At 44.7% G+C, this 24,731-nt stretch overlaps 1 protein-coding gene across 4 annotated transcripts in view; it reads left to right on the top strand.

The window, feature by feature from the left end:
- Positions 1 to 24,731, top strand: part of LOC124015743 (tumor necrosis factor receptor superfamily member 16-like) — a 47,841-nt gene that overhangs the window by 8,574 nt on the left and 14,536 nt on the right. For all 4 annotated transcript variants that reach the window (XR_006835215.1, XR_006835214.1, XR_006835213.1 and 1 more), the window contains exon 3: positions 9,923 to 10,285. Coding sequence is in view for 1 of the 4 variants with exons in the window: in XM_046331193.1 (XP_046187149.1) it covers positions 9,923 to 10,285 (363 nt within the window). In the remaining 3 variants the exon portion in view is untranslated. The remainder of the gene's footprint in view (positions 1 to 9,922; positions 10,286 to 24,731) is intronic.

Raw genomic sequence — 24,731 nt, 5'->3', positions numbered from 1 at the left:
TTACACCATCAACGGCAATTTACACATTAATACCCCACCGTCTAAAACCATCCAATCAAAGCCTGAACAAAAATTTTACTGTCCAATTTGCACATAACAAAAAAAATCCTTCTGTCCCTGCTTTACTAACAAAGTGTTCTCTAGAAACAGGCAGGGATTCCTATGTTTGACGGCTGTAAGTGGGACCAAATGTGTTCACTTACAACTCAGGCTGAAACCCTTTGATTCAGAGGGAGGATAAAACGGGACGGGAGAGGTGCCAATGTTGTGCAACAACGTCCTACAGAGAGGAAGAGCCTTTATGCAAACATACATATGCACTTCTTCTCAGGGTTTGTTTCACCATTTTCCCTCTCTTTCTCTCTCTTTCTGTTGTTGTCCTTTACAGTAGCTAAGATGCATAGTAGAAGTTAAAATTGTAGTTCTCACAGGTCACTGCATAACATAGAAATAGAATCCAGAGAGAGAGAGAGAGAGAGAGAGAGTCAGCTGGATTCTACAGCACTTCTATAAGTCAAAATGTAGTTCCCAAGGTCACTGCATGGTTGTGGTGGATGAGCAGAATGTCAGAGTGCATTGTGACCCATGACTGGGTTCAGGTCTGCTCTATTGACTGAGTCGTACAAATAGGATCTTCTTTCACAACTGTGACAATTCACAGACAAAGTATTCTTCAGTTGAGGTCCTTTACAAATCCCAGGAATGCCAGTGTCTTCCAACACAATTTGAGCAGGACACAGAACAGACGAGGTCTAAAATTAGATCAATTAAGTAATTTAGTCAGAAGATGGCCTGTGTTGCTGCTTGATATAGTATTACCATAACAAGCTCCTACACACACAACACGGGCCTGGGATGCCTGTGAACTGCTGCCCAACAACGTGTAAAGACATGGTATGCACATATTATTTAATGTAACCTCCAAACATTCCTGTAGCTTGGCAGTTTAAGATCAAAGTCTCATCCACAGCAGCTGGTCAGTTGGGGAACAGCCAACCAGACAGTGTACATGGAGAGGTAAAAGAACAGCTGGAAGGGAGGGGAAATGGAAATGGAAGAGGAGGGGATGACGAATGGAGACTAATTAATCATTATTATTAGCAAATTACACAAAGTGATGGATTACAGCAGGAAACTGGAGCCGCTTGGCTTCTCTGCAAAAGCAGCAGAGACATCCTAATATGGACTTGTATTCTAAGGTTTGACTGAACCCTGCCCCCAGAGTCCTTAATTTATAAATTAAAATGTATAAATGCTGTCACTTTTTTTAATGGGAAATAATAAACCACTACAGAGCGCTCCACTCTCATCCCCTACCAGTCTTTATGTGACTCATCGACTGTAACGGGGACAACAACTGGTCTGAGGGAGCATCAGGCACCAAAGAGCAGGGTCTGCTCATTCATCTTGCATGGTGCTATATGACTGCATCTTTACACATTTAAACAGACTAATTATACCAGTGCGTCACGTCCATTTGATATCCTACACAGGGATGCAGAAAACAATGTTGTCAGTGTCGTCCCATCGCTGCCACTCCTGTACGGACTCAGGGGAGGTGAAGGTCGAGAGCCATGCGTCCTCAGGAACACGACGCCACCAAGCCACACTGCTTCTTGACACACTGCTCGCTTAACCCGGAAGTCAGCCGCACCTCATGGGTCTCCCGGTCGCAGCCAGCTGCTACACAGCCCGGGATCGAATCCGGATCTGTAGTGACACCTCTAGTACTGCGATGCAGTGCCTTAGACCACTGCACCACTCGGGAAGCACTAGAAAACTATTATCCTGAGCCACGATACAGACATGGTATCAATGTGGTATCAATGTGGTAAACATTCCACAATTTAGCAGAATTGCATTAGTTTGTGACAATTTGAGTCAATTTACAATTATTCTCTGCCTGTCCATTTTTGTTTGTCCCAATAAAATCTTATTGTGCTTGATGCATCCCTGAAACACTAACAAAATAGGGCCTGAGAGTGTTATAAATGCATGTCAGTGGCTGAAAGCACGGAGCTTAATCCTGAATAACAAAAGCTATATCCGTAGATAGAAGCAGTATTTCATAAAGAGCAGGTATTAATATTTTAAAAGGTGAAACAACATTCAGAGCATCCATTTACAGTTTCATGGTAAATATGGGTGCATCTTTATTTACCTCTTCTTCCTCTCTGGATACTCTACTTCCTGTCCCGCTAACACCTCCCCTCCTCATTGCCCTATCCTTTCAGGTCTAGACGCCTGCCAACGTCAGCACCGCTAAAATATTTATCAGTCCTTTCCACTTTCTCTCTCTCTCTGCCTGTCATGGGACACAGCACATACAGAGTTGCTTCTCAGTGAAGCATCACAAAGGGGGCTGCAACTGACTGGGGATCAGTGGGGATGAAGAGAGAAAAGGCCAGTCAATGAAGCATTTAGAAAGTCCTCTGACTGAATGGGGTTCAGTTGGGGATTTAGAGAGAGAGAGAGGGAAAGAGAGAGAGAGACAGAGAGAGAGAAGGACATAGAGAGAGGAGAACCACAGCTATCTTAGTCAATGGAGTGTGTAAAAGAGGACTGACTGATTGTGGATCAGTGGGTAATGGGGGGAATGAGGAGAAATTAGTTTGAGAGTCCCCTGTGGCTCCTACAACGGAAACTACTGCATTACTCCACTGATCCCACAACAGCACTAGGTGAGCTAATGAGGGATAACATAACTGTCACCAGATATGACTTCTCTTTTAAACATCCTAATAATAGCATTACAGGAATGTTAATAATACCCTAAACAGATGTTGTACACCTTGGGGTCGAGCCAAGCAGACCACTGAAGCGTGGCGATAATTACACACTGTTAAATAAATGTTTCAAGTTTTAAAAGACAAATAGAAACCGGCATGCAGGTTTCAGAACGTTTAACGTATAGCCCTACAGAGAAACAAGAGCCAGTGAAAGGTCAGTATGTTATGTTAGCATAGCAGTAAGAGAGAAAAGAGTTAAGGAAGGAAAGCTGTCTGACATTAGAGGGGAAATGGCCATTGGCCATGGCCCCTTAGAATAACACAGCAGGATAGTGCAGACAATGGAGAAGATGAAAGAGGATGGACACAGGAGAAACTTAAGGATGTCCAGACCTGCATTATTAATGATGCTAATCTAATGGGGTCGAAACACTTCGATGTGAGAGGAGGAGCCTTCTCAGGCTGAATTGGCACATTTACACTACATCCCTCAGCCTTCAATCACTAACTGCTGACAGGATCATACTGCTAGATATCTAGAGGAGGTGGTCAGGTTGAGAGGAACCATGAGGATCATACTGCTAGATATCTAGAGGAGGGTGGTCAGGTTGAGAGGAACCATGAGGATCATACTGCTAGATATCTAGAGGAGGGTGGTCAGGTTGAGAGGAACCATGAGGATCATACTGCTAGATATCTAGAGGAGGTGGTCAGGTTGAGAGGAACCATGAGGATCATACTGCTAGATATCTAGAGGAGGTGGTCAGGTTGAGAGGAACCATGAGGATCATACTGCTAGATATCTAAAGGAGGGTGGTCAGGTTGAGAGGAACCATGAGGATCATACTGCTAGATATCTAGAGGAGGTGGTCAGGTTGAGAGGAACCATGAGGATCATACTGCTAGATATCTAGAGGAGGGTGGTCAGGTTGAGAGGAACCATGAGGATCATACTGCTAGATATCTAGAGCAGGTGGTCAGGTTGAGAGGAACCATGAGGATCATACTGCTAGATATCTAGAGGAGGGTGGTCAGGTTGAGAGGAACCATGAGGATCATACTGCTAGATATCTAGAGGAGGTGGTCAGGTTGAGAGGAACCATGAGGATCATACTGCTAGATATCTAGAGGAGGGTGGTCAGGTTGAGAGGAACCATGAGGATCATACTGCTAGATATCTAGTGACGGGCATGGTAACTGATTTACTGAGAGACAGTGTGGTTCGGAACATCATCCTTCACACACACACACACTCTCTCTCTCTCACACATGTGCGTGGTTCTGGAGCATTCAGTCACGTTTAGACATGTTTATATACAATGATCGCATAGGGATTTATGCATGCGAGCTAAAATTAGGTAGAGGCCTGTTGCACTGCGGGATAATTGGGGAGGTTGAGGAAAGGTTGTACCGTCAAGCCTGACTGAAAAGAAAACAAAGGCTCTGAGTCCTACTTCAAATCATTATTTACCCAAGGTCAGTTATTTATCCACCAGATCGAAGGCCCCACCCACTCAGTCAATGTCAGAGCTGCTCTGCTACCTCTAGCCAGAGCCATATAAAGAGACCAGACCACCATCTGAACCACTCACTGCCAAATGCCTGCTGAGAATAAATGTAAGAGAACAATAACACTGGACCAGGGCTACCACCTGTCAGTGGAGGGAGCTCAACCTCAGGTCTCTCCATTGCCCTGTCACATGTTCCCTGATTTTTATGAAACATATGAATTTATATTTACCATTTGATCGTCTTTTTGATGGTCTGTAACATATTGTCATGTTTGGATCATCCAATTTTGGACCATCGTCAATGTTTTTCACTGTGTTACATCAAATGGTTGGTGTTGGAAACTCAGAGGAAATAACATCCTGTTGTCACAGTATGAGCCTGTTTTATCCAATCCTGTTGTCACAGTATGAGCCTGTTTTATGCAATCCTGTTGTCACAGTATGAGCCTGTTTTATCCAATCCTGTTGTCACAGTATGAGCCTGTTTTATCCAATCCTGTTGTCACAGTATGAGCCTGTTTTATCCAATCCTGTTCTCACAGTATGAGTCTGTTTTATCCAATCCTGTTGTCACAGTATGAGCCTGTTTTATCCAATCCTGTTGTCACAGTATGAGCCTGTTTTATCCAATCCTGTTGTCACAGTATGAGCCTGTTTTATCCAATCCTGTTGTCACAGTATGAGCCTGTTTTATGCAATCCTGTTGTCACAGTATGAGCCTGTTTTATCCAATCCTGTTGTCACAGTATGAGCCTGTTTTATGCAATCCTGTTGTCACAGTATGAGCCTGTTTTATCCAATCCTGTTGTCACAGTATGAGTCTGTTTTATCCAATCCTGTTGTCACAGTATGAGCCTGTTTTATCCAATCCTGTTGTCACAGTATGAGCCTGTTTTATCCAATCCTGTTCTCACAGTATGAGTCTGTTTTATCCAATCCTGTTGTCACAGTATGAGCCTGTTTTATCCAATCCTGTTGTCACAGTATGAGCCTGTTTTATCCAATCCTGTTGTCACAGTATGAGCCTGTTTTATCCAATCCTGTTGTCACAGTATGAGCCTGTTTTATCCAATCCTGTTGTCACAGTATGAGTCTGTTTTATCCAATCCTGTTCTGTTTATCCTCCACTAATGTTTCAATGACGTTACCTTTCACATCCTCTGTTTCCAGTGTGTTTAAAGTAAGGGAGATGACACCCTGTGTTGTCAGGTAGTAAGCTGTGCTGCTATTTACAAGGTGTTAGAGATATTAGGCTCAGGCTGTGCTTATGTTTACATGCTGGAGGAGTTTACAAGGCAAGGCAAGTGCTGGGACATTGCTGCAGGGCTTTTCACACCAGCAATACGCTCTCTCTCTCTTACTGAACACAACAACAACTGCCATCCAACACTTCTCACTGCTCGTCCTGACACAGACACACACACAGACATGTGCACACAGACATGTACACACACACACACACACACACACACACACACACACACACACACACACACACACACACACACACACACACACACACACACACACACACACACACACACACACACACACACACACACACACACACACACACACACACACACACACACACACACACACACACACACACACACACACACACAAGTTACTCTCACACAGATGTAGACACACAAAAACATGCATCACTTGTTGTTTCTAATAGCAAGGGAAGCCTCTAAAGCTCTACATTGCAGAAGATGCCTCCTCTCTCCTGTTCCCCATTTAGAAGAGCATCACACAGGAGTACAGAGGGATTTGGAGAACCCTATACCTGGTGGGGATCCCGCTGTTCTGTTATTCAAACCAGCCTGCCCCTCCTCTCCACCATCTCCTCCTCTCCTCTCTTATCCTCTCCTCTCTTATCCTCTCCTCTCCTCTTCCCTCTCCTCCCTCTCATCCTCCCTCTCCTCCTCTCCTCTCTTATCCTCTCCTTTCCTTATCTCTTCCCTCTCTTCCCTCTCCTCCTCTCCCCTCCTCTCCCGTCAAACGTCACTCTCACCTCCTACAGCCACAAAAATAACAGACTATATGAATAATTCAGCAGGGTTCCAATTATATCTGAAAAAAATCTATAAGAACATGCAATATTAATGAATGACTTTGTACCGCTAAGAACTCTCAGCATGAGAATAACCCAGTTTGGGGTCAACACCTTCATGGTTCAACTTCTAGCACCAACATTCCTGAAGAGCACATTCTACTAATGGAACTTCATAAAGACAACTACAACTGGCTCAGCAAATAGTCATAAACATTGCTTAGCGACAAGATATAACACAAAACATGTGTGTGCCAGTTGTCATTTATAAAAAGTGAACTTGGCTTGAGAATGTGCTTTCCTCCACGCACATTTTCTGTTAGTTGTAGTATTGTATTGCAAGCAGGCAAGGAAGTATGTTGTGCAAATGGGGGATATGAGAAAATGCTTATTCATAAAAACATAATAACAAGATGCAACCATTTGCTGTTGGTGAGAAGAACGAAAATCACAAGATGCAACCATTTGCTGTTGGTGAGAAGAACGAAAATCAATTTGTTTTATTTTTAGAATTGAAATCTAAACATTGTTGACAAGTCCACAACACTTGGCCACTGTTTTCTCTGTCTGAAAGTGTCAGTCCTTTACAGCCAGATACAGCATAAATTATTGTCCTTTACAGCCAGATACAGCATAAATTACTGCCCTTTACAGCCAGATACAGCATAAATTACTGTCCTTTACAGCCAGATACAGCATAAATTACCGTCCTTTACAGCCAGATACAGCATAAATTACTGCCCTTTACAGCCAGATACAGCATAAAGTACCGTCCTTTACAGACAGATACAGCATAAATTACTGTCCTTTACAGACAGATACAGCATAAATTACTGTCCTTTACAGACAGATACAGCATAAATTACTGTCCTTTCCAGCCAGATACAGCATAAATTACTGTCCTTTACAGACAGATACAGCATAAATTACTGTCCTTTACAGACAGATACAGCATAAATTACTGTCCTTTACAGACAGATACAGCATAAATTACTGTCCTTTACAGACAGATACAGCATAAATTACCGTCCTATACAGCCATATACAGCATAAATTACCGTCCTTTACAGACAGATACAGCATAAATTACCGTCCTTTCCAGACAGATACAGCATAAATTATTGTCCTTTACAGACAGATACAGCATAAATTACTGCCCTTTACAGACAGATACAGCATAAATTACTACCCTTTACAGCCAGATACAGCATAAATGAATGCCCTTTACAGACATGTACAGCATAAATTACTGTCCTTTACAGACAGATACAGCATAAATTACTGCCCTTTACAGCCAGATACAGCATAAATTACCGTCCTTTACAGCCAGATACAGCATAAATTACCGTCCTTTACAGCCAGATACAGCATAAATTACCGTCCTTTACAGCCAGATACAGCATAAATTACCGTCCTTTACAGCCAGATACAGCATAAATTACCGTCCTTTACAGCCAGATACAGCATAAATTACCGTCCTTTACAGACAGATACAGCATAAAGTACCGTCCTTTACAGACAGATACAGCATAAATTACTGTCCTTTACAGACAGATACAGCATAAATTAATGCCCTTTACAGACATGTACAGCATAAATTACTGCCCTTTACAGCCAGATACAGCATAAATTACCGTCCTTTTCAGACAGATACAGCATAAATTACTGTCCTTTACAGACAGATACAGCATAAATTACTGTCCTTTACAGACAGATACAGCATAAATGACTGCCCTTTACAGCCAGATACAGCATAAATTACCGTCCTTTACAGCCAGATACAGCATAAATTACCGTCCTTTACAGCCAGATACAGCATAAATTACTGTCCTTTACAGACAGATACAGCATAAATTACTGTCCTTTACAGCCATATACAGCATAAATGACCGTCCTTTACAGCCAGGTACAGCATAAATTACTGCCCTTTACAGCCAGGTACATCATAAATTTCTGCCCTTTACAGCCAGATACAGCATAAATTACTGTCCTTTACAGCCATATACAGCATAAATGACCGTCCTTTACAGCCAGGTACATCATAAATTACTGCCCTTTACAGCCAGGTACATCATAAATTTCTGCCCTTTACAGCCAGATACAGCATAAATGACCGTCCTTTACAGCCATATACAGCATAAATTACTGCCCTTTACAGCCAGGTACATCATAAATTACTGCCCTTTACAGCCAGGTACATCATAAATTTCTGCCCTTTACAGCCAGATACAGCATAAATTACTGCCCTTTACAGCCAGGTACAGCATAAATTACTGCCCTTTACAGCCAGGTACATCATAAATTTCTGCCCTTTACAGCCAGATACAGCATAAATTACTGCCCTTTACAGCCAGATACAGCATAAATTACTGCCCTTTACAGCCAGGTACATCATACATTTCTGCCCTTCACAGCCAGATACAGCATAAATTACTGCCCTTTACAGCCAGGTACATCATACATTTCTGCCCTTTACAGCCAGATACAGCATAAATTTCTGCCCTTTACAGCCAGATACAGCATAAATTTCTGCCCTTTACAGCCAGATACAGCATAAATTTCTGCCCTTTACAGCCAGATACAGCATAAATTACTGCCCTTTACAGCCAGGTACAGCATAAATGACTGCCCTTTACAGCCAGAAACAGCATAAATTACTGAAAAATATTAATACATTCTTCCTACACAGTAAATATACCAGTAGCTTGTGTAAAAGACTTGCCAGTATGGGTTTAGTCTACAGTATTGCTGTGCGATAGGAGTGCGACATCTCAAAGACCCAAGGCAGGAGATACTGAAGAAACACAATAATATATCGATAAACAAAACAATTAGTCTTTTGCAAAGAAGTGTGGGCTGTAGCATTTTAATTAAAACATTTTTGAATATACAATCAATAGGGTAATTGTTTGGCACTTGGTATAGGCAGCATGCATGTTTAGTTTGAAAAAGTCACTGTAAAAGACTAAAACATTCTGCCCACACCTCTACAGAAATGTGATCAAATTGGCCATTGCTCTTTCTTTGAGAAACTGCCGTCCCCTGGCCCAATTCCAATAGTTCCACATCATACAGCAAATAAAGTGTGTTGAAGTGTGTTATAGTCAGGTGAATGGAGGGCGTTTTCCTGGCAGAGTTATAATGCTTGTTCACACACGCACAGTTTCATGGCAAGTCTGATTTACAATGGGAAACATGCGTATGGCGTGCACTACGTTTATACATCTCAATGTTGTTAGACGTATGTATTCTTTTCAGAAATATCTTGAAACATACTTTAAAATGATGAAGAGTGGCAAAGCATCAAATTGCCAGTGATCATTTGTGCCAAACCCACTCATCTTCTGTTCAGAGCAGTAGAGAGCTATATCATTACAGTACAGTCGGTACAGTCCACATAGAGATCAATCTAGTAATGAGCACGGTGGGCTTCAGACCCCTTCAGAACACTAATCATCCAGAGCCCACTGGATCACTGTGTGTCCCCTCTCGATGAACACAGCAGCAGTAAACATGATTCATGTCATTAGACTGACTGTCTCTCTCTCCTCCCTCCACCCCCCTCTCCCCTCTGTCTCATCCTCCCCTCATTGTTCTCTATCCCCCTCTTTCTTCTCCTCTAGGCGAGACCTACTCAGAGACCTACAGCCACACAGACACCTGTATCCCCTGCACCATGTGTACAGGTCTGATGCGCATGCAGACGCCCTGCACTGACTCCAACAATGCCATCTGCGTGTGTGACTACAACTACTACCTGAATGAGGTGTCTGGGCGCTGTGAGCCCTGCACGGTGTGCCCGGCGGGCCAGGGCGTGTTGGCACACTGCGAGCACAACCACGACACGGTGTGTGAGGAGTGTATAGACGACACCTACTCTGACCGGGACAGCTCCCTGGACCCCTGCCTGCCCTGCACCATATGTGATGAGGGCATCGAGGTGGAGCTGAGCGCCTGCACCCCCATCAGCGACTCCTTCTGTCATAGTAAGAGAATCAACGCACACTCACAGCAACATACACTATCACAACCTGCACACTAGCCAGTAGCAGTAACGTCTGGGAACTTATGGTAACCTTTGCCCTCCTGTCCTATCAGGGTCGTATAGTAAAGGCCTGTATGTCTCTATCACAATGTTTTCTTTCTCATGTGAATTTAGGAGGTCAACAGGGGTGACTTCCACATGTGTCTGTTCTACAGTCAGGGTCAGAGGGCCATGCAGGCCAAATTGTCAGACTGCAGAAAAAACAGAACAGTGGTTACAGAGGTCAAGAAGTGGTGGAGTGTCAACACAGAGACAGTGCATAATCTCCAAACGCTCTAACTAGAGGCCAGGCTGCACTACAGGGCAGGCTGCAGCACTGGAGAACATACCCAGGAAGCTGTCAATCCAGTAGGGTGGATGTGGCATGAAATCAGCCATGTCAGTGAATAATAAGCCCAGCCTCTGGGAGGTCCACTGCTGCTGCAAGATATGGACCTCCCTGCTTTGGTAGCAGACTGGGTTAGGTTTATAGTAATGTGTTGGCTCCACAGGCTGGGTTAGGTTTATAGTAATGTGTTGGCTCCACAGGCTGGGTTAGGTTTATAGTAATGTGTTTGGCTCCACAGGCTGGGTTAGATTTATGGGACCTGGGTTGGCTCCACAGGCTGGGTTAGGTCTATGGGACCTGGGTTAGCTCCACAGGCTGGGTTAGGTTTATGGGACCTGGGTTGGCTCCACAGGCTGGGCTAGATTTATGGGACCTGGGTTGGCTCCACAGGCTGTGTTAGGTTTATGGGACCTGGGTTGGCTACACAGGCTGGGTTAGGTCTATGGGACCTGGGTTGGCTCCACAGGCTGGGTTAGGTCTATGGGACCTGGGTTGGCTCCACAGGCTGGGTTAGGTCTATGGGACCTGCGTTGGCTCCACAGGCTGGGTTAGGTCTATGGGACCTGCGTTGGCTCCACAGGCTGGGTTAGGTCTATGGGACCTGGGTTGGCTCCACAGGCTGGGTTAGGTCTATGGGACCTGCGTTGGCTCCACAGGCTGAGTTAGGTCTATGGGACCAGCAGGTTTGAGTTCCAGTAAATATACTGTATGAAGGAAATTATCAAATTTATAACAGAAGTCCTTAATGCCACCTCCAGATGACCTTTGGTACAGTAGGACTAGAACGTTCCAAGGTTTTGTAAAGGTGATCAAAACAAGGCTTGATATTGGTTTTGGATCATGGACATTCATTTTGGGTTTTGGAAAAAATATTTCCGTAATGGTTTTGGATATTCGGTTCGGAACTTGGAACTTGGACACTTACTAGGATTAGTTACTTTTTGGATGGGCGACTTGGGTGAGGTTTGTGTGCTGGGCTTGGATGCTGCCTGGGCCAGAAATGCCACGTTGCAAATGCAAGTGGGTTATCCGTGGACACCTGCTGCACTGTGCTGGAGATGCTTTTCAGGCAGATGGGGACATAAATCGCTCTTCTTTTAATGTTCTGTCATCTCTTGGCCGCGGCTGGAAGTTCTCAGTTAGTTGTGAAACAGATTGAGAAAAGATAAATCCAGAAAGATCAGGAGAGGAGGAACCACTCTCTCACCCACACATAGGCTATGTCCAAATTGGCACTCTATTCCCTATATAGTGAATTGCTTTTAACCAGAGCCTGTAGCGTGTCCTGGTCAAAAGTAGTACACTACATAGTGAGGAACGTGTCATTTAGGAGGCAAACTGACAGCTGTTTCTGGGTTCTCAAAAAGGCAGAAACACCTGCTTCTGATCAGCCAGGGACATCTCTGTTCAGAGAGAGGGAGATTAAAATGAGAGAAGAGAGAAAGAGTAAGAGAGACAGATAGACAGAAAGAGATCGAAAGAGAGAGAGAGACAGAGAGAGAGTAGAAGGTAGTGAGGAAAAAAGAGGACACATGTCCCAGCACCATAATCACATGAACATGTCCAGAACCTTCCCAATTCATAATCACCTGAGCATGTCCAGAACCTTCCCAATTAATAATCACCTGAGCATGTCCAGAACCTTCCCAATTAATAATCACCTGAGCATGTCCAGAACCTTCCCAATTAATAATCACATGAGCATGTCCAGAACCTTCCCAATTCATAATCACCTGAGCATGTCCAGAACCTTCCCAATTAATAATCACATGAGCATGTCCAGAACCTTCCCAATTAATAATCACATGAGCATGTCCAGAACCTTCCCAATTAATAATCACCTGAGCATGTCCAGAACCTTCCCAATTAATAATCACCTGAGCATGTCCAGAACCTTCCCAATTAATAATCACCTGAGCATGTCCAGAACCTTCCCAATTCATAATCACCTGAGCATGTCCAGAACCTTCCCAATTCATAATCACATGAGCATATCCAGAACCTTCCCAATTAATAATCACCTGAACATGTCCAGAATCTTCCCAATTCATAATCACCTGAGCATGTCCAGAACCTTCCCAATTCATAATCACCTGAGCATGTCCAGAACCTTCCCAATTCATAATCACCTGAGCATGTCCAGAACCTTCCCAATTCATAATCACCTGAGCATGTCCAGAACCTTCCCAATTAATAATCACCTGAGCATGTCCAGAACCTTCCCAATTCATAATCACCTGAGCATGTCCAGAATCTTCCCAATTCATAATCACCTGAGCATGTCCAGAACCTTCCCAATTAATAATCACATGAGCATGTCCAGAACCTTCCCAATTCATAATCACATGAGCATGTCCAGAACCTTCCCAATTCATAATCACATGAGCATGTCCAGAACCTTCCCGATTCATAATCACATGTACTAGTCCAGAACCTTCCCAATTCATAATCACATTAGCATGTCCAGTACCTTCCCAATTCATAATCACATGTACTAGTCCAGAACCTTCCCAATTCATAATCACATGAGCGTGTCCAGAACCTTCCCGATTCATAATCACATGTACTAGTCCAGAACCTTCCCAATTCATAATCACATGTACTAGTCCAGAACCTTCCCAATTCATAATCACATGTACTAGTCCAGAACCTTCCCAATTCATAATCACATGAGCGTGTCCAGAACCTTCCCGATTCATAATCACATGAGCATGTCCAGAACCTTCCCAATTCATAATCACATTAGCATGTCCAGAACCTTCCCAATTCATAATCACATGTACTAGTCCAGAACCTTCCCAATTCATAATCACATGAGCATGTCCAGAACCTTCCCAATTCATAATTACATGAACAAGTCCAGAACCTTCCCAATTCATAGTCACATGTACTAGTCCAGACATGAAAGTGTAAGAAATTGTGTCCTCTCTTCCCTTCTCTGTTTTCCTCACTACCTTCTTCTCTCTCAATTCAATTCAATTCAAGGACTTTATTGGCATGGGAAACATATGTTAACATTGCTAAAGCAAATTAAGTAGATAATAAACAAAAGTGAAATAAACAATAAAAATGTACAGTAAACATTACACTCACAGAAGTTCCAAAAGAATAAAGACATTTCAAATGTCATATTATTTCTATATACAGTGTTCACTCGCTTTCTCTCTCTAAATGTGAGAATTGGGAATATCACTTATATCACTCATAAGTTGTGTGAGAGTCAGATGGACTGCAGAAACCCAGTCAAACCGTCAAACCGCACCATGTGTGACTCATACAGTGAGTGAACATCTATGTCAGGCCTTCTATTATGAGTGATGTACAGTAGGGTACAATGCAGCCTTGTGCTGTACCATATAGAGGACCACCAGCCGTGGAGATAAAGACAGCACACAACCAGAGCGCCTCTCACCTCTGACCTCGGGGCTCTGTCTTCTTCTCTGTGACCCTGTGTTGTGTTCCGCTGGCCACGGACAGGACTAGGGACAGTGCTAGGGACAGTAGTGGCAGTATGGGGTGGCTCTGGGTGACCTTGCCCTGTGTGGTGTGTCAGGGGGACTCTGGCATGTGAAAGGAGCCACAGTCATACACCCATAAGGTCACACGGAAACATGTGGACGCCATCAAACCATTGCCATGACTGTTCTGTTCCCAAGACACCCCGGTGGTCTATGAGGACAAATTTGGTGTTCATCAGATTAGTAGCAACAGTGAATGAGGACAACATTTACACAACAAGCAGTGGTGACAAAACATTTGAGAACATTTACAGCATGCAGGTTTTAACAGCATGTCTCTGTTATTTCTAGATCAGTTCAATCTGCAGCAAGAGGGGAGAAATGGTCTACAATGCTGCCATGTCAATATTTAAAATGTTGACATTTCTGAAGTGATATTTGGTTGTAAAGGCTAGCATGAGGGACAAGAAGTAGCTAGCCACAATGACCCATGGCATATAGAATATACCCTAAGTCTCTTGGAACATTCATTGGGGCCTCTCTCTTCATCGGCAAACTATCACGTTTAGGTGAGACGCAGATGCAGAATGTGTCGAAGCAACAAAAGTCTATTACAACAATAGGGGCAGGCAGTCTCAGGGTCAAGGCAGGCAGTCTCAGGGACAAGGCAGGCAGTCTCAGGGTCAGGGCAGGCAGTGGTCAATAATCCAGAGAGCATGTAAAGGTTCCAGAACAGCAGGCAGTCTCAGGCTCAGGGAAGGCAGAACGGTCAACATTGGGAAGGACTAGAAAACAGGAGCACGAAAACAGGCAGGAGCAGGGGAACAAATGCTGGTAGGTTTTATGAACAAAACGAGCTAGCAACAGACAAACAGAGAACACAGGTATAAATACACAGGGGATTATGGGGAAGATGGGCGACACCTGGAGGGGGGTGGAGACCATCACAAAGACAGGTGAAACAGATCAGGTTGTGACACAAACAGGCTTTCACAGTGTTCCATATCTGAAGACAGAAAACATCACAAGAAACAGGCTTCATTATACTTCAATTACAGAATATTATGTTGTAATTATCTCGCTGTCCTCAAACTTTTCCCCTCTAGGTACTGGAACTGGACAATCTTTTCATAATGTCCTGCCACAAAATTACCTGCCCTGTCCAGTAGCCTACACTCTCCCTTTACTGACAGCTGGATATTCAATTTCACCCTCTTCCATGGTTATGGTTATCAAGATAGCAAGCTAATAGGACGTTTGCTAGCTGATGACATTTAATTAACTTATCTTAACAGTGTGTAAAGTCAACTAATTAGCAGTTCAATTGAGTTATGCCGGGTGTACACTACACAATTTTAGCTGTCCCTGAAATCTGAGACAAAACCCCCATGTCGTTGCCTACTCAGGGTGCGCGGCCGTCACCAACGCTCATTTAACTTGAACGGGTCAGGGACGCAATCTGAGGGCTACCGATCTCGTCTTCGAGCAGTCCCAGACATTCCGATATTTTCAGACATGTTTGATTTTATCGGAGCAAAATCTGCAATGTTCTTGTAGTGTGAAATGTGCAACAACAAGCTTTTAGAACTGTGATCAGCAATAGCCAATGAGAGCTCGCCAGAGAAGAAGCCAGTGAGATGTTGACATTGTTTTGCGTCACCCAGAATGTGTAGACTCTCCAGCAGGAACGATGACTACTACTAGTATGTGTTTATACTTGCCTTTAACCAAAACGTTAAATCGTTACAGCTCTGAAGTGCACAAGCAATGTTATTCAATTCAAAATGTTGGCTAGACATTTTAACTCTGTGTGGCAAGCATGAATGTCTGACTGAAAACATTTTTGAGGCTGCTTTGAGCCAAAGCTTGTTGTAGCTACGTTAAATGAAATGACATCATTGTTGCAATGGAAAGTCTAGTTCATCAACTCTAAATAGCAAACCGCAGCTTGTGTAGATCTATAAAACAACAGAAACATCACTCATACCAATATCAATGAGTAAAATGGGTCAATAAATGTATTGGTTTATCTGTCATCTGAGCAGATGATGCAACGTTTACATGTCCACTTTCATTTCAATGTGTTGATTAGAGTGTAGAAAGACGGCGGAAGTGGATGGTGAGTTGGAATCAAGCAACACGTTGGGTAATTTTGGTGAAGATGAATGTTCTGAATGGAGAACAGTAGTTGAAATTGTCTCAAATTGGAGTGGAGGATACGTGTGTGAATGATAATGAATTGCTTCTTGTTGGGATGCGTTTGTTGAGTAAGGATGCATATGTGGGAAACCCGTTTGAGGTGTCTAAAATGGCGTATTTTGATTCATTGTATTTCTGAAGAGCAGAGGAAGATTTCAGTGGGACACAAACGAATCCGGACAACAGAAGTTTTATGTTTTGAACGTCAGAGTAGAGCACCTGTTAAAAGAGTCATCTCAGGGGGCGACGACAGATGTTCAGGTTGAATATACCTGAAGAGAATTCCTGGTGTGGTTTGTGCCCGGCGTCTGAACCGCTGGGGGAATGGAGAAATAGAAGAAAGTCTGTCGATTCTGTTGGTTTTTGATAAAGAGGAAATACCTACGCATTGTGAAGCTTGGTTATGTAGGAAGCTTTCGTTCCCAAACCACTGCAGTGTAAGAATATTAAAGGATTTGGCCACGTTTCAAGTGTGTGCAGACGTTTCAAGTGTGTGCAGACAGTTCAAGTGTGTGCAGACATTTCAAGTGTGTGCAGACGTTTCAAGTGTGTGCAGACATTTCAAGTGTGTGCAGACATTTCAAGTGTGTGCAGACATTTCAAGTGTGTGCAGACGTTTCAAGTGTGTGCAGACATTTCAAGTGTGTGCAGACATTTCAAGTGTGTGCAGACATTTCAAGTGTGTGCAGACATTTCAAGTGTGTGCAGACATTTCAAGTGTGTGCAGACATTTCAAGTGTGTGCAGACGTTTCAAGTGTGTGCAGACATTTCAAGTGTGTGCAGACGTTTCAAGTGTGTGCAGACATTTCAAGTGTGTGCAGACATTTCAAGTGTGTGCAGACATTTCAAGTGTGTGCAGACATTTCAAGTGTGTGCAGACATTTCAAGTGTGTGCAGACGTTTCAAGTGTGTGCAGACATTTCAAGTGTGTGAGTATTCTGAAGAATGGTGTGTAGAAAGATGATGGTGTTGCAATTGTGGTGGGGATCATGATCCTGAGTTCCTGGAGTGCCCTGTGAAGGTGAAGAAGGTGGCAAAAGTTAGAGCTGTTAGTCAAATCTCCTATGCGGAGGCGATTAAAAGAATTGAGAAAACAAGTAAAATCACATTTTATTGGCCACATACACTTGGTTAGCAAATGTTAATGCAAGTGTAGTGAAACGCTTGTGCTTCTAGTTCCAAATATGCAGTAAAATCTAACAAGTAATCTAACATATATACATATGAGAGTAATGTAGGGTATGTAAACATTATTAAAGTGGTGTTATGGTGGACAGGCAGTGGCTCGTGAGGCACTGTTGTGCCTTCTTCACCACACTGTCTGTGTGGGTGGACCATTTCAGTTTGTCTGTGATGTGTACGCCGAGGAGCTTAAAACATTCCACCTCCTTCACTGCAGTCCCGTCGATGTGGATAGGGTGGTGCTCCCTCTGGTGTTTCCTGAAGTCCACGATCATCTCCTTTGCTTTTATGAAGTTGAGTGAGAGGTTATTTTCCTGACACCACACTCCGAGGGCCCTCACCTCCTCCCTGTAGGCTGTCTTGTCATTGTTGGTAATCAGGCCTACCACTGTAGTGTCGTCTGAAAACTTGATGATTGAGTTGGAAGCGTGCATGGCCACGCAGTCATGGGTGAGCAGGGAGTACAGGAGAGGGCTGAGAACACACCCTTGTGGGGCCCAAGTGTTAAGGATCAGCAGGGTGGAGATGTTGTTGTCTACCCTCACCACCTGGGGGCGGCCCGTCAGAAAGTCCAGGACCCAGTTGCACAGGGCGGGGTCGAGACCCAGGGTGTTAAATGCTGAGCTGTAGTTAATAAACAGCATTCTTACATAGGTATTCCTCTTGTCCAGATGGGATAGGGCAGTGTGATAGCGATTGCATTGTCAGTGGACCTATTGGGGTGGTAAGGAAATTGGAGTGGGTCTAGGGTATCAGGTAGGGTGGAGGTGATATGATACTTAACTTGTCTCTCAAAGCACTTCATGATGATAGAAGTGAGTGCTACGGGGCGATAGTCATTTAGTTCAGTTGCCTTATCTTTCTTGGGAACAGGAACAATTGTGGCCATCTTGAATTCTGTGGGGACAACAGACTGGAATAGGGATTGGTTGAATATGTCCGTAAACACACCAGCCAGCTGGTCTGCGCATGCTCTGAGGACGCAGCTAGGGATGCCGTCTGGGCCTGCAGCATTGCGAGGGTTAACACATTTAAATGTTTTATTCACGTTGGCCACGGAGAAGGAGAGCCCACAGGATTTGGTAGCGGGCCGTGTCAGTGGAACTGTATTGTCCTCAAAGCGAGCAAAGAAGTTGTTTAGTTTGTCTGGCAGCAAGACGTCAGTGTCCGCGACGAGGCTGGTTTTCTTTTTGTAATCTGTGATTGACTGTAGACCCTGCATCATACGTCTCGTGTTTGAGCCGTTGAATTGCGACTCTACTTTGTCTCTATACTGACACGTTGCCCGTTTGATTGCCTTGAGGAGGGAATAGCTGCACAGTTTGTATTCGGTTGTGTTTCCGGTCGCCTTGCCATGATTAAAAGCGGTTGTTAGCGCTTTCAGTTGCGTGCGAATGCTGCCATTGCTAATAAACTCGCTCACCGAGTCAGCGTATGTTACACTGTTATTGTCTGAGGCCATAGGGAGCATATCCCAGTTCACGTGATCAAAGCAATCTTGAAGTGTGGAATCCGATTGGTCAGACCAGAATTCTATTGACCTGAGCAGCATAAGTGAAGATATGGTACTGGATACACCACAGCCTGTAGTAAATGTTTTCTGCCAGACAAAAGATACTCTGTGTGTTAAAAGGGTGGAATTTGTTGCATTTATTTCCACAGTTATAAGCTATACAGGACAAGTCTCAAAGAAGTCTAAGAAACTTGACAAACTGACATCTGAAGACTTTCAAGGGGTACTGGCCCCGGAAGACCTGCCCTTCCAGGTTCCTCTTGAGCCTGTGTAGGGATCAGATCTGTTTTTATATTTTAACCAAAAAGTTTTGATTTACTTTATTTCTTTATTTTTGGGTAGTTTGTTTTTTGGGGAATCCTGTTTCCCTCCGGCATAGTAGGTGGCGGGATGCACAATTCAATTGTGTGATCACCAATATACCATAGAACGTGCCATCAACAATCCTCACGACCAAGTGAGGAATCTTGTAGTGTGTGACCCCTGTCTGTGCCACATGGTTTAGTGTGTGTCCCCTGTCTGTGCCACATGGTTTAGTGTGTGAGCCATGTCTGTGCCACATGGTTAGTGGTTATGTTAGTGGTTATGTTGGCAAGACAACAAAATACTACAGGAAAGACTGTTGTTTAGTGTGAGTGTAACGGCTGTTGTGGGTTGAAGAAGGTGAGGACCAGGGTGCAGACGTGTTCATCTTTATTTATCAATTGAACACTGAATGAAAAAACAACAAAAGAGAATGAACGAAACCGAAACAGTTCTGTCTGGTACAGAATACAAAAACAGAAAACAACTACCCACCAACACAGGTGGGAACAGGCTGCCTAAGTATGGTTCTCAATCAGAGACAACGATTGACAGCTGCCTCTGATTAGGAACCATACCAGGCCAAACATATAGAAATACAACACACAGAACAAAACATAGAATGAAAAACATAGAATGCCCACCCCAACTCACGCCCTGACCAAACCAAAATAGAGACATAAAAAAGGAACTAAGGTGAGGACGTGACAGTGAGAGGCTCAGCCTTGTTAGGATTTTGAAAGTCCTATGGTGCACACCTGGCATTACCCTACAAGTGGCCTACGGTAGCCAGCTAGCTAGCTAATAATACATTGTTTTTGTATTTACTTTCTAGGTTCTCCCACTGCCTCAGTTTTTTGGGTCCTTTACAAAAACAAATATAATGAGCAATTTTCTCGATATTTGCGGTGGTAACAAAGTGCAGCAAGCAGCCATGTCGATGAATGGGAGACAGGGAGAAAAGCAGCCATGTCGATGAATGGGAGACAGGGAGAAAAGCAGCCATGTCGATGAATGGGAGACAGGGAGAAAAGCAGCCATGTCGATGAATGGGAGACAGGGAGAAAAGCAGCCATGTCGATGAATGGGAGACAGGGAGAAAAGCAGCCATGTCGATGAATGGGAGACAGGGAGAAAAGCAGCCATGTCGATGAATGGGAGACAGGGAGAAAAGCAGCCATGTCGATGAATGGGAGACAGGGAGAAAAGCAGCCATGTCGATGAATGGGAGACAGGGAGAAAAGCAGCCATGTCGATGAATGGGAGACAGGGAGAAAAGCAGCCATGTCGATGAATGGGAGACAGGGAGAAAAGCAGCCATGTCGATGAATGGGAGACAGGGAGAAAAGCAGCCATGTCGATGAATGGGAGACAGGGAGAAAAGCAGCCATGTCGATGAATGGGAGACAGGGAGAAAAGCAGCCATGTCGATGAATGGGAGACAGGGAGAAAAGCAGCCATGTCGATGAATGGGAGACAGGGAGAAAAGCAGCCATGTCGATGAATGGGAGACAGGGAGAAAAGCAGCCATGTCGATGAATGGGAGACAGGGAGAAAAGCAGCCATGTCGATGAATGGGAGACAGGGAGAAAAGCAGCCATGTCGATGAATGGGAGACAGGGAGAAAAGCAGCCATGTCGATGAATGGGAGACAGGGAGAAAAGCAGCCATGTCGATGAATGGGAGACAGGGAGAAAAGCAGCCATGTCGATGAATGGGAGACAGGGAAAAAGCAGCCATGTCGATGAATGGGAGACAGGGAGAAAAGCAGCCATGTCGATGAATGGGAGACAGGGAGAAAAGCAGCCATGTCGATGAATGGGAGACAGGGAGAAAAGCAGCCATGTCGATGAATGGGAGACAGGGAAAAAAGCAGCCATGTCGATGAATGGGAGACAGGGAAAAAAGCAGCCATGTCGATGAATGGGAGACAGGGAAAAAGCAGCCATGTCGATGAATGGGAGACAGGGAAAAAAGCAGCCATGTCGATGAATGGGAGACAGGGAAAAAAGTCTGTAACCAGAGTGGTTTAGAACGTGTTGTGATGTTTGACTTTACCAGTATAATCCACTTTCAAATTCAATGAAAATAAATCGCAGACTTTCATAACTTGAAACTATCATATGCCACAACTACTGGAGAGATATCAGTGACGCACATAACACAGAGCACCCCTTCTACGGGAGTGTGGGGGAGGGTTCTTGCAATGTAACATCCAATCAAAATCTTGCCTCTGGGAGCCAGTGGACCATTCAAACCGTTTTTGCAATAAAAAATGATCCAGACTTCGCCGGTTAACGCTTGATCTGATTGAATCTAGGCCTAACTCAGTCAATGTGTGTGATACTAGAGTTCAATCTCGCTGACACAGTGTGTGTGTGTGTGTGTGTGTGTGTGTGTGTGTGTGTGTGTGTGTGTGTGTGTGTGTGTGTGTGTGTGTGTGTGTGTGTGTGTGTGTGTGTGTGTGTGTGTGTGTGTGTGTGTGTGTGGCAGGCAGGCATTTTCACATACTCCCTTCATATCCAGCTGTTTCCAAGTGGCAATCACTCACAATGAGAGAATGATTATAGAGGGGGGGGGGGAGACAGGGAAAAGCAGCATCAGATGTGCTGTGCTTTTCTGTGTGGACTGGAGGGTCGATAAGAGTGCTGGGGTTTCTCCTGCTCACACTCAGGTTTCACTGAGTGACCTTTATGAGCATCGAACACTCTGCAGCAAGACCCACACAGACTTAGACACTCTCAGCTTAGCTTACATCTCTCTCTCTCTCGCTCAGCTCACACGGGGCGGCAGGGTAGCCTAGTGGTTAGAGTATTGGACTAGTAACCGGATGGTTGCAAGTTCAAACCCCCGAGCTGACAAGGTACAAATCTGTCGTTCTACCCCTGAACAGGCAGTTAACCCACTGTTCCTAGGCCGTCATTGAAAATAAGAATTTGTTCTTAACTGACTTGCCTAGTTAAATAAAGGTAAAATAAATAAACATCTCTCTCTCGCTTAGCTCACATCTCTCTCTCAGCTTTAAATCTCTCTCTCGCTATCTCGCTCACATATCTCTCTCAGCTCACATCTAGCTCTCAGCTCACACATCTTTTTGTCTCTCAGCTCACATCTCTCTCTCTCAGCTCACATCTCTCTCTCTCAGCTCACATCCCTCTCTCAGCTCACACATCTTTCTGTCTCTCAGCTCACATCTCTCTCTCTCAGCTCACATCTCTCTCTCTCAGCTCACATCTCTCTCTCTCAGCTCACATCTCTTTCTCTCGCTCTCAGCTCACACATCTTTCTGTCTCTCAGCTCACATCCCTCTCTCTCAGCTCACTTTCTCTTTCTCTCAGCTCACATCCCTCTCTCAGCTTTACATCTCTCTCTCAGCTCACATCTCTCTCTGTCAGCTCACATCTCTCTCTGTTCACATCTCTCTCATCCTCTCCCAGCTCACATCTCTTTCACTCTCTCTCAGCTCACATCTCTTTCTCTCTCTCTCAGCTCACATCCCTATCTCTCTCTCAGCTCACAGCTCTCTTTCTCTCTCTCTCAGCTCACATCCCTCTTTCTCAGCTCACATCTCTCTCTCTCTCTCTCTCTCTCAGTTCACATCTCTCTCTCTCAGCTTGAAATCTCTCTCTCAGCTCACATCTCACTCTCACTCTCTCTCTCTGTTCACATCCCTCTCTCATCCTCTCTCAGCTCACATCTCTCTCTCTCTCTCAGCTCAAATCTCTCTCTCTCTCTCTCTCTCTCTCTCTCTCTCTCTCTCTCAGATCACATATCTCTCTCTCTCAGATCACATATCTCTCTCTCTCTCAGCTCACATCACTCTCTCGCTCAGCTCACTCTCTCGCTCAGCTCACATCTCTCTCTCAGCTCACATCTCTCTCTCTCTCTCTCTCTCTCTCTGATCACATCCCTCTCTCATCCTCTCTCAGCTCACATCTCTCTCTCTCTCTCTCTCTCTCTCTCAGATCACATATCTCTCTCTCTCAGCTCACATCTCTCTCTCTCAGCTCACATCTCTCTCTCTCTCAGCTCACATCTCTCTCTCTCTCTCTCTCTCTCAGATCACATATCTCTCTCTCTCTCAGCTCACATCTCTCTCTCTCAGCTCTCATCTCACTCTCTCTCAGCTCACATCTCTCTCTCTCAGCTCACTCTCTCTCTCTCTCTCTCTCTCTCAGATCACATATCTCTCTCTCTCTCAGCTCACATCTCTCTCTCTCAGCTCACATCTCACTCTCTCTCAGCTCACATCTCTCTCTCTCTCAGCTCACATCTCTCTCTCTCTCTCTCTCTCTCTCAGATCACATATCTCTCTCTCTCTCAGCTCACATCTCTCTCTCTCAGCTCACATCACTCTCTCGCTCAGCTCACATCTCTCTCTCAGCTCACATCTCTCTCTCTCTCAGCTCACATCTCTCTCTCTCTCTCTCTCTCTCTCTCTCTCACATCTCTCAGATCACATCTCTCTCTCTCAGCTCACATCTCTCTCTCTCTCAGCTCACATCACTCTCTCGCTCAGCTCACATCTCTCTCGCTCTCTCAGCTCACATCTCTCTCTCTCTCTCGCTCTCTCTCTCTCTCTTAGCTCACCTCCCTCTCTCTCTCAGCTCACATCTCTCTCTCTCTCTCAGCTCACATCTCTCTCTCAGCTCACATCTCTCTCTCTCTCTCGCTCTCTCTCTCTCTCTCAGCTCACCTCCCTCTCTCTCTCAGCTCACATCTCTCTCTCCTTCCCCCTCTGTTCATCTCTTCATCTCTCAGCTCAGCGGTCTCTCTCCTCCACCATGCGGTTAGTTAGTATCTCTCCCTCCTTATCTCTTCCCCACTCTCTCTTTCTCAGCCTCTCTTCTCCTCCCCTCTCTCCTTCCCCCTTTCTCCCCGAGCAGCCTTGAGTGGTTAGGCCGAGGGAATAGAGGGGGAAAAGGGATGAGGGGAGGAGTGGGTCATTCAGTGCTTCACTGCTGCAGTGTAATTACTCCTGCTAATCAGAGCACTTTACAGCAGTGCTTCTGTTCCTCTTCTCCTTCATCCTCTCACCTCCTCTCTCCCCCTCCCCTCCTCTCTCCCCCACTCTCCCCCTCGCTCCCATACACTCTCCTAATACTGTCCCATTCTGACTCTCTACCCCCACTCTCCCTATTAACTCTCACTCTCTATGGAAAGCAGAACGACAACTTGAATCATTTCATCCAAGGAGAGAGTGTGTGTGTGTCTGTGTGTCTGTGTGTCTGTGTGTGTGTGTGTGTGTGTGTGTGTGTGTGTGTGTGTGTGTGTGTGTGTGTGTGTGTGTGTGTGTGTGTCTGTGTGTCTGTGTGTGTGTGTGTGTGTGTGTGTGTGTGTGTGTGTGTGTGTGTGTGTGTGTGTGTGTGTGTGTGTGTGTGTGTGTGTGTGTGTGTGTGGTGT

The sequence above is a fragment of the Oncorhynchus gorbuscha genome, linkage group LG26, assembly GCF_021184085.1.
Source record: "Oncorhynchus gorbuscha isolate QuinsamMale2020 ecotype Even-year linkage group LG26, OgorEven_v1.0, whole genome shotgun sequence".
In the NCBI taxonomy this organism is placed as follows: domain Eukaryota; kingdom Metazoa; phylum Chordata; class Actinopteri; order Salmoniformes; family Salmonidae; genus Oncorhynchus; species Oncorhynchus gorbuscha.
Note: the sequence above shows the minus strand (reverse complement) of the source record. Positions and strands in the feature narration are given on the sequence as shown.